The sequence below is a fragment of the Notothenia coriiceps genome, unplaced genomic scaffold, assembly GCF_000735185.1.
Source record: "Notothenia coriiceps isolate Sejong01 unplaced genomic scaffold, NC01 NC01_scaffold00024829, whole genome shotgun sequence".
Classification (NCBI taxonomy): Eukaryota; Metazoa; Chordata; class Actinopteri; order Perciformes; family Nototheniidae; genus Notothenia; species Notothenia coriiceps.
In genome coordinates this window covers 6204-17840 of record NW_011357530.1, presented here as the reverse complement: position 1 = coordinate 17840, position 11637 = coordinate 6204, and the positions used below count along the sequence as shown (strand labels likewise).

General features: G+C 39.2%; 1 protein-coding gene across 1 annotated transcript in view; it reads left to right on the top strand.

Annotated features, from left to right (window-relative positions):
• The window catches only part of ube2f (ubiquitin-conjugating enzyme E2F (putative)), a 48774-nt gene that overhangs the window by 33022 nt on the left and 4115 nt on the right, over positions 1-11637 (top strand). Inside the window, exons 5-7 of the mRNA XM_010783209.1 lie at positions 3816-3883; positions 6118-6188; positions 6493-6550. Coding sequence (XP_010781511.1) covers positions 3816-3883; positions 6118-6188; positions 6493-6550 — 197 coding nt within the window. The remainder of the gene's footprint in view (positions 1-3815; positions 3884-6117; positions 6189-6492; positions 6551-11637) is intronic.

Here is an 11637-nt window from a genome sequence, read left to right as displayed (position 1 = left end):
ACGAGAAGTCAGCGAGGTTCTGAAAGTTTCGGATACAGTTATGGCCCGTCCACACTATAGCTTCAAAAAAAGCTTGGAGCTGGGCGTGTCTGAAGCTTGGGGATTTTATTCGAGCACCGCGACCAACAACCAATCACATGAATGTCCCACCCCCGGCATACAAAACAAAAAACCCCGGGGATTTTATGCGAGCAATATATATATATATATATATATAAACTCCCCAAACAGGCGAAAACCTACCAGTTTCACCCACTGTCTCTGCCACCTCCCTCCATGCCTGGTTCCTTCGGTTTGTATCCCAGTAAATAGTTCTGGTCGTAAAGAACCGGGTGATTTGCTACCGTCATTTCTCGTTTGGAATATGAGGAAATGAACTGCGGTCTGGCTCTCCCAGCTTGCACGCAGTTTGATTGGCTAGCGCTTGAACTGTCAGATTTGCATAAACGGGATTTGATTGGCTGACGCTGGCTACTCCGGTGTCTCCGGCTTCAAAAGTTGAACATTGCTCAACTTTTGCAGCCTGAAACGCCAGGAAAGCTCCGCTCTGCTACCCACAATTCAGTTCGGCGAAAAGCGAGGCAACGTGACGTCACCCCATTCAAAGTGAATGGGCAGACGCGTTGGAAACCGTTTTTGAAGCTGTTGAAGCTGTAGTGTGGACGGGCCGTTACAATGGCCCGAAACCATAGCCTGTATATATTAGCCCAATTAGCGGGTATGGTGATAACGAAATGATTCTTAATACATCTATCATCAATGCTAATGTCAGCGCTAGCTTGATAGCTAACATTATCAATACATGGTGTCATGTATATACACACGTCCCCGTAATTGTAACATACCGAACGAACACAGCACTATATTGGAAAGGGGTACAAACATGTATTGAGCAGAAACATTACATTTAATTAACTTATTTTTGGAGTCTCTCACAGAGGTTGGCTTTGTGTAACCAACTGATACTTTTCGCGGTTGTCGACACCTCTTCTTCTGTACTTTTTTTCGGCAGTTCCTGAGGACCAATCACAGCTCCGGACACCAGTTGAAAATATACTTCATTTCCGGTTCTAACCACACTCGATTACATTGATTAAAATGTTTCAATGAAATTACGTTCAGTCAAAGCGATTTAAATACGTAGATTTAACATTCTCAATAAATAAATGAAGTCTGCTTAATGAGATCACATTCAGAGACAAAACATGAACTAATTCCGTTGCATTTACTGTTTTTATTTGTGTAAATTCAAAGAAACCCTATGTCAATTTTTTTCAGTGTAGCGTCTTTCTGTTTGGAATGTGTCTCTCAAAGATGTATTCCTTGTTTTGCGTACTTCTGTACTTAAAGTTGAGTGCATATGGCAATATCAGTGTGTATTAGTACAAGTTGAGTGTGGATAACATTATAATATTTGATATCCTTGTTTTGTTCCACTAAGTACCGCTATACTGTTGTGGGATGAACGTTTTGGTTTGATTACTGTTAATTTAGCAATATGTAATAGGGAAACACCAATGTAACGGCCAATTGGGCTTATTCAGAGTTAATGTGAGGAAAGGCTGAAAAAAATGTGTACTTGTTTTCCGAAGAACATAAGCATTTGTATCTGGCTCTAGCTATATGGCGAATCTTGGCATTGTTTTGTTATCGGCTGAGAAATTTGACATTGGTGCATTTCTGGTTGGTAAAGATTTGGTTATTGAACAAACTCTGCTAGCTAGCTCGCCAACTGTCACAGTTATGCAGGCCTGTGCTGGACAAGACTCATTGTTCCAGTAAACTGAAGACACTCATTAATTATTTCTGACCACTGACTGACACTTTTAGTCGGTGGATGCTATCTGTCTGCTGTCTTTCTTTCGCCCTTTCAGTTTGTTACTTTCTGTTATTCTCTTTTTTTATATCCATCCAGCCCTGGGTTTGGATCTGTAGCGGTTTCTTTTATTAACCTTCGTACTGCCTAACTGCGGTATCTCTTTTTCACACAGTGTTTCACTCCCTCTATCTCTGCACATTAATAATACAGGGAGGACTGTTTGTGTGGTCTAATTCAATTGTACCTCTGTCATTGTTGCAGTGAATGGTATCTGGGAGGGCGGAGGACAGCTCTTTTACAAAGCAGGCCTTATCTCAAATTGCTCAGTGTTTGAGAACACAGACGACAGTCGAGAATGAGAATCGAACAGCTTGCCTTTATGCCAATGCTAAATGGGTGTAAATAAAAATGTTTCAACTCAAACACGACTTTGAAGTGCTATTGCTACCGTGTCAGAGCAATAAATAACCATTTTATTTTGTACATTTGTATTGCATTATGTTTTAAGGTGTTTTTAATATGTTTGTGTTAAGGTACTGTAAGACAAAAGGTGCAAAATTGGATACTGGCTGCTCCGTTAATAGAGCACATAAACAGGTTAGGTCATTACACGGCTTATTTTCAAGGACTTTCCTTTTCTGTCTATCTCTCTCGATGTCACGAGTATCAGTCCACCTGTGTGAGGTCCGATTAGTCCACTTATTTATTTTGTCCAAAACTGGTCCTGTGTTAATTGGTAAGTGCTGTGTTATTCCTGTCCTTTTCTGACAGCGTGACACAATAAGATCACAGCTATCCAACTAATTAAAGTCCCCTCACATCCTATGTCCTCTATGAACCTTTAATTGGCTTGAAAGGCTACAGGTAGGGAGAGAAGAGGAGAGTGGCTGACAGAGAGAGACAGCTTACAAACCTAGTAACCTATCGAAGAAATTGCCGCAATTGACTAAGAAAAATCGTATTTCTCTTACTTGTTTTTCTTCTTAAATATGTGTTTTCTCTTCATTTTTCCAAGCAAAATCTTGAAACTTGTCAGATATTGGCCTGAGGACCATTTGACATTCAAATATTGTGGGGGTTCCGATGTAGCCAAGACCCTATTTGCCATGGGCCTGTACTTTTTTTAAAAGGCAAAGTCCATGACCAGAGTTTTTCACAAGATGCCATTTCACACTCAGTTAATGGCTTATCTTTAGCCAATCGTTACTCAATTTGTTGTCGGACAGAGCCAATGTTGCTTGGTCTGAGATTACATTTTGACCTGCATGTAACCAAAACCCGCTCAAACATGATTGGTTAATGTGCTGCTGCCTAGCTCACTTGGTTGAGCAGCAGCCCATTAACATTCCCCTCTACAATCTACCTTTCTAATGATGACTAAACTGCCGACACATATCTTAAAGAACAAGAACAGGATTGGTCTGTTCCCAATTAATGTGGTGCATTAGGTGTGAAAGTGTGTGTGTAATGAAGTCCGCCATTGCGAGATTGAAATGGAGGATTAAGCCATGATTATGTTTGACCTTCAGAATGTTTTCATTGAAAGGTCAGACATCAGGTCTTTACTCCCCTGAGATAACTTCCCAGGTTGAGATGTACTTCTCCATTTGCTGGACTATCTCCGCTGTCTTCTTTCATGTTTGAGTTCAGATGCAACTTCCTTCATATCAACGACGGTCGTCACACGCTTCATCTTTAAACCAGACTGTCAAGCTTTTAACCAATCTTACACTTCCAGTATTCAATTGGAAACAGCCACTGCCTATTTCTTTTAATCAATTCTTATAAAACGGTAGTGCGTGGAAACAAGCATCAATCACAATTTTCTTCTGCAGATTTTTTACAATTTGTTGGAAACCTGACTTATGTCAATGGTTAAAGCCCTCTTTCCATTGGCATTTGTACATTAATGATTGTCATTAAACACAAACTCTATTGTCGTGTGTTCATTATTGATAACCCTTCTCTTCTGTTTTTTTCCTCCATTTTCTTCCAGATGAGGGCTACTACCAAAGTGGAAGGTTTCAGTTTGAAATAGACGTCCCAGAAGCCTATAACATGGTGGTAAGTGTTCCAATTATCTCTCATCATTTTGGAAAGGAATAGTCTGGGCTGTATTTTATGCATATATGCATTTGGCAGCAGCTTCCTGTGTTTGAATAGAAACTTCCAGGTTTGCTTTGCATGAAACATTCTCCAGCACAGTAGTGGTGCCCTAAACATCTAAATGTAATGTGAAATGTAAGCAAATGGCATTAATATCACATTTCCTTTCAATACAATTCATAAATGATATCAAAGTAGGCATTTTCTTATCTCTTCGTGGAAGGACTCCAAATAACCGCATTATTTTTTCTACCTGACCTTCAAGACTTGCGTGTTTTTTTCTGTTCTTCTATTCATTCTTGGCTTTATCTCACCGTGCCAGTGTGTGCCTGTGTGTGTGGGGGTATCTTTTGTTTGTGTCCGTATGTAACCCTGAACATGTATGTGTGCCTTGTATCTCAGTCTTTTGCCTGAGCCCTTCATCACACACAGTTTCTCTCTGTTCAGCCATCTGTGGCAGTTTTATGACACCTGCCACGGACTGATAAATAATAAACGTTAATTCATGAAAGCTTAATCGATTCATAATGTTGGCCCCAGGGGCCTCAAGTAAAGAATTACGCCACTGACTGACTTTGGGTAAGAGAATATGACTCGGATGGTTTCAGAAGCACTCTTTGTCAGTATATGACCTGTAATAAAGTAACTTTTAAAGCTGTGTGAGGGTTTAAATGGCCCAACAAGCACAACAAATCAGTCATCTGCCTGGTTTGAAGTCTTAGCTCACATTACAAATATCCATTCCTTGACTTTTCTAAACAGCGTGTCATTGATTTTCCTTCAGACTTACAGGCTTTAAGTTAGGTCTGTCAAGTAATTGGGTTTCTATCCATCAAATTAACCAACGTTTTTTTTAGTTTAACCGTTACACAGCACGGGAAGTGCCCAGAACTGATGGAATCCAATAATAGCAATGACTAATAATGACTCAGATATCATCTTAATTTAGAAGGGATCAACTGAACAATTAACATGGGCTGTAAATAATATCTGGATTTATTTGAGATTTGGAAAAGGGTGCCAAAGTGAATTGAATTTATTGAAATAGATTTTGCAGTACATTACAATACTTTTAGTGTGCAATACATTACGATCCTAGTTTGTACTGCAGCACGGTTTCATTAAATTACAGGTTGAGGGTGTATTTCAACCAAAGGAAACCACAAGATCGCAATAAAATGCATATGCATGTTGAGAAAAATCAAAACAACCTTTTTTCCCTTGCCTTTTCCTGAGGTCTGTCACTATTATTAACATCCTATGTACTTTTCATTATCCCTGACAGAGCTTCCCTGTAGTTAAAGGAAGTGAACATTTTCCGATTACATGATTATAGTCATTTCACACGGGCACCTTTCACTGTTAAAACATAGTTATAGAAATCTCAGCAGTCCAAAGAATGCATAAATATCTTTTCTGATTTGAAAATAGTCCATATGTTCATGTTATTCTAAATGTACAGATATTTTGATAACAGGTACGATGGCTTTATATCATCAAACTTTGAAAATGAGTTAATATAGAAACCTTGTGTGAATTCTTTTTTGCAACATACAAACTTACAAACAACAGAAAAAGCCCCAAAAGATAGTTGGATATGGAACATTTATTGCTGATACAATAGGCATAAAAGCCTTCATGTTGACCAACAAAAAATAGTAATCTATCTGGGAGCGCTGTTGTATTTGGCTTATCATAATTATCAACAAAAGGAGAAATTGATATTTTGTCTTGTTACATATTCTTTGCCATTTGTCTATCTGAGGGTGCCTTGCAGGTCGATACTAAACATGGGTTGATATTTTTAAATTGCATAAGCACATAATTGAAATGATCAATGAATTGTTTTTTAGAGCATTTGACTAATTATCCACGGAGAAATGGTAACTTTGGTCGTCACGATATTCCGCATGTTGGATGAATGAGAATCTTTTTTTCTATACTAAAAAGCAACATATTTATCTTTTTATGTCGAGTAGCTTACAAAAGTCAAAACATCTAGGTGTTAATTCTATAACTGGCAAAATACTACAAGCAAAATGCCCATGTACATATACTTACACGTCTATATACACTACTTACTAGCAGCAAAAGCATTTGTTTTAGCTCCATTTTCTCCTTTCTGTAAATACTTCTTTGTACAAAGATTATCTGACCCCCATAACAATTGTGTTTCTTCACGTTATTTCCAGCCTCCTAAAGTGAGATGTCTGACCAGAATATGGCATCCTAACATCACAGAGAACGGAGAGATCTGTTTGAGGTAATGCCTTGCTTCTATTATTTTATTCTATGCTACATTCGTCCTGCTAGGAAATTGATGGAAAAAGCAAATAAAAGATAGTATTCCCTTTGCTAGATATCCATTTCCCCTGCAGTCCCTGAAATTGGATGGACAAACCCTTAGAGACATTCAATAACATTCTCGCAAATGTTACCATTTTCTTTGTGATTTTATAAACGGTAGTCTTGGAGTTTTCTTGTCTGTACATTTGGCGATGGCACAACATTTCCTTGGTAATACTCACAAATGTTAAATGTCTGTGTTACTCTTTATTTCATTTCAGCTTATTGCGGGAGCACTCTATCGACGGCACAGGCTGGGCCCCCACTAGAACATTAAAGGTACATCATTTGCATTTCATTCAAAAAAGAAATTGTAACTTTCTTTCAGAAGAATCTTTAAGCTTAAGGAATTTTTTTATCTCGAAAAAGGAACGTTAATGTAGCATGAATTCATCTGTCTTTTTTAAGTTTTGGCTGAGGGAATGACGGGACTCGAGCACCTTTCAGACAGTGGGTGGAAAGAGGTGCTGCAGCACAGGCAGTATGAGAAAAATAAAGCACTTTTGGATCATTAAAGCGGCACAAAATACAAATGTGAACCTGAAAATGACCATAATAGGGCCCCTTAAATGTAAACATTAAGGTAAACATTAAAGGGGCCAAAATCAAAACCAATAGTCCCATTTGCTGGTAAAATACAAAGGAAATACAATGGAATCACAAGATTCTTAATAAACCTGTGTCTCTACAGGCTTTAGTTAAACAAACATGATCTCAAATCTGTGGTCTTGTAAAAGTGTTTAAAATGTGTCAAAATCAAGAAGAAGTCATGGAGCTATTGAACAGAGTTGTATTGTTAACAACCGTCTACATTCAGTGGGTCATTATACAAACACTTTAGAACTGATTGCAACAGACCTCAACATTTGGCTTTTTCTTTATCAAGCCCTGACACAATGGGGGTGTGAGAAATATTGCTAAGGGCTGTTGAAAGCACTATGGAATATCTTCAGGACACAACAAAAACATTTTGCGGAGCTGTGCAAGGTACATTTCCCAATGGAAGGTTTTTCAGCTGCATAATAAAGAGTGCCTTGACTTATTTTACCCTTCCAAAAATGGAGCACTTTCTGCAAGAAACATTTGCTGAAGTTCAAAGAAAGTATGCATCTGCTATCCCTATTCAAGATTTGATTATAATTATGTTTGATTACAACTACCGCTTGGAACTGAAAGTAGTGGTACGATGAAGCTCTGTCTCAAATGTTTAATTCTGCCTTCAACATTCTGGTCCAATCGGCACCTATCAGTGCTTCTCAACAGGGACGCAAAGCTAGATCAACATTCCTCTCTATCACTGCACTCGGATGCAGTTGTAATAATGAAAATATGTAAATGCATGCATAATGTGTGAAGTTAGGGTTAGTGGAGGGACAGGGATTTTTTTCAGAGCTCTCTTGTCTCCACTACTAGATTTAAAAAGTCTAGAGGGTCATACAGTAAATCCCCTTGGTGCCTTTGAATTTCCTGCCAAGACTGTAGTTATTGTCAGGATTAGTCTTATCCCCTAGGGTTGTCCTCTTAAGGTTCTATCCCTCTCCTTTCGCCTTGTTTTCGCTGTCTGCACACATTAACGTACTTGAAGGGTCTTCTCTATATTCAGAAAATCTATTTTCTCTTCTATTTCCTGTGTGTATTGATGTACATTGTTTACATAATTAACATTCTCCAGCTAGATCAAGTTTGTTTCAGAGCGATGTCCTCCTGACCCTTACTGTCACCATAAGCAAACACATTATTTTACTCTTCGCATGATTAAATCCCACAATACACCAAAAGGAAACGGGACATTTGCCATGAAAGTGTGGCTCGAAAAAAAACAATTGTTTTGTCAAATCTTTTTCTTTTTATAAAAAGTCATTTCAGTGGTGCAACTGAAACCTTAGCATCACATTAACACATTGTCCCCCAATACTGTATATCTACATTACATTTTGAACCAACTAAGCCATCACACTATATGTTGATGTCATGTTTGGCATAGAACTTGATCGAACTTTGACACAGGAAGTCGGGCCATTGACCAATAGCAAGTGACAGAGCTTATTGTCAAAGAAATGGGAAGGATGCTATCGTAGCTTACTAGCTAGCTATGATGCTATATTCAGTTAGGATTAAGATTTGTTATGGAAAGAGTAATAGATTGCACGACATTACCATGACAGGAGTTTGTTTCGAATAAACGTAATGGCCCGTCAGCGACCAAACTAGGCTAGCAAACTGAGCATTACCAGATTCGGGAAGCTCAAGTATATTCTTCTATAGCATTTTATTGATTTAATTTGTGTGCACTGTGAACAATATACCATCCAAAGTTCTCTAGGGTTCTTCTATTTATTTCCCCAGAGAACTATTATGAATACAGCTGAAATGGTTCCAGGAGTTTGCTGGTAGATGATATAAAATAGTGGAATTCGTTGCCATAATAGCAACACATTATACAGTTAGGATAAACCTTCTATTGACGAGAAAACCCCACATCTAGGTATTGATTTACACTTTGAAGAAACTTTCCGAAGACCTTTCCACTATATTCTGCCAAAATTCTCTCCATAGAAACATTGCTTTCCATTAATTTCATCCCCCTGTACAGTGTGTATAAATAAATTAAATGAGAGAATCAATCTTTTTGTTTCCTGGAATGTATACACCATATGTAGCCAATGTGGTGGTGGGTTGTGATGAGGATATAGTGTCTGTAACCAGGCTGTTATTATACTCAGTTTTTGTGGGATTTGGAATGGGAGCAGGCAGACGTGGCGTACATTGACTTACACTCGCACAACTCTGTATTTCATTTTCTTACCCCGATTTCTATCATGGGTGATTATATTATGTGCGTTCATGGTCTTGAATTTATCTATTCTTTCCTTTCAACATATATCTGCCCTTTTCTAGCCCTCAACAAACAGAGCTTATCCAGAGCTGTGGCAACACAAATAATTTAAAATATAAAATGTTCTCTTGTTGCAAATAGTTAATAGCATTTCATTGACAATTCACAATACTCGGAAATACACACAAATAGGTCTATTTATAAAATACTTCAGTCTCAGTTTTGTATTCTCCTCCACCGCGGCCTTGAGTAAATCAAGTTGCTGCAAGGAAGGAAGCTTTTCATAGAGAATACGTGCTAATCTTTGTGTTTGTTTGGTTTGGACCAGACCTGGATTTCAACAGTCACATCAAGACAACTCGAAGTCAGCCTGCTATCACTTTAGGAATATATCTGGGATTAAAGGATTTATGTCACAGCGGGACTTGGAAAAACTTGGAACCACCATGCATTTACCTTCAGTAGACTATACTAGACACGGCTGCTGGAGGCCTCACTGACACTGAGAAAGTGAATCACATGAATCCAGTTCGGAGATCTTTACACTGGCTTCATGTCTTTCAAAGACTCTCAGGTGTTCTGCGACAGGTCCGCTTTTTTTGCCCCCAGAGTCAGAACAAAACATGGAGGAGCAGCATTCGATCACTATGCTCCATATATCTGGAACAAAATACAAGAAAACGGCAGGTCCACTGCAACTCACTTCTTTTAAATCCAGACTGAAGACTTTTCTCTTTTGCTGCTGCCATGAAACCATTTGTAAAACGTTTCCCTCTACTACGTTGATGTGGCTGATTTTTTTCATGTCCACCATTCAATTCCTGGCCTCTGTGCCTGTGTTTGTTTTTATTTCCTGGTCCAAGTTTAAATGCAGTCCTTTGTTGTTTACTTAGACGTAGATGTGATGTGGTCATATGCGTGCGAGCGGGCTCGGGTTCATGTATGTCAGAGAGTGCAAAACAATCCGCGAGAAAAAGTAAGTGCTAAAGCTGTGAGTCAGAAAGGATTGTGTTCGTTTTTGAGTGGGTGATGATGTCCCTCTTCACTGGTCACCACTCTTCTCCACTTCAGCCCACACACGCGCACGCACGCACGCACGCACGCACGCACGCACGCACGCACGCACACACACACACACACACACACACACACACACACACACACACACACACACACACACACACACACACACACACACCAACATGAACAGTGCCACACGAAATATCTTTGCAAAGGCTAAATTCTCTCCAGAGGGAGTTTCTCTTCCACACATCCCCCCTCCTGCCTGAAACGCCTTCATCGGACTCCTTTGTTTTACTTCCGTAACAAAAATACCTCACTATGTAACACTCGCGCCCCTATTGGCTATCGTTCCAACACATTGTACTTGATAGGCTAAGGATCAGGACATCTAAGAGGTTGACCAATCAGAATCAGAATACCTTTATCCGTCCAACAGAGAGGGCATTTGTTACAGCAAGAAAAGAGCAAAAGACAGCTTAATATTACCCAAAAATGTTAAAGACAAAAGATTCAAAATAAATTACACTATTTACAAAATGCACATCCTGTAACAGTTGTGAGATATAGCAGCCAGATATATATTGCACAGCTAGACCCTCCAGAAAAACGCGGGCTAAAATCCTTGATTATGCTATTAAACATGCAGGGGTTTTATTTAATTGTATGCGGTGAAGTTGCAAAATATGCGGAAAGTTGCGAAAAATAATAGATTTCTTTTTAAATATTGGGCTGTCTTATTTATTCTCTCTCACACACAACCTGCCACTAACGTTAAACCCCTTTCCTATTCAATTAAACACATTCAATGTTTATTTATTGTAAAAGCACACACACACACACTTCTCCGCCTCATTCTGTTTTCTGTTTTTCGTTATCTGACCAGCTTCAATCTTGTAAGCTACTCACTTCGTTTCTTGTAGCCCTCGAAAGGGTTTTGGAGGTTGATGCCTCGGTGAACGTGAGTTGTTTGGCTTTCTTGTCCGCAACAGCAGAAAGCATTTTCGAATGTTTGAATGAATCAAAGTGGGTCGTCACCGTCGATTTTCTCTTATGCTCCAACACACAGTTGCACGGGGTGCAGAATAGTTTCCCCCCACTTTCGTGCTAGATATCGGGGGTACTGCTTTAGCTCATCGATCAGATTTTTTCATCTTGGTGTGTGAATTCCACACGTTCACATGAAGGTGTTTGCCCTCTGTGATGCGCGGGCTGATGACGTCGCGTCATCATCACTACTCGTCAAGACGAGTTAACTTTGTGTGGAAAAATGGATTATACAGCCTTTTGATAAATATGCGGCCTTTTAAAAATCTGCGCCATTTCGCTGATTATGCGGTAAATTCTGCGATCGCAGAATCGCGTTTTTATGGAGGGTCTACACAGCTACTAACGGCATATACAGTGGGGCAAAAAAGTATTTAGTCAGCCACCAATTGTGCAAGTTCTCCCACTTAAAAAGATGAGAGATGCCTGTAATTTTCATCCTAGGTATACCTCAACTATGAGA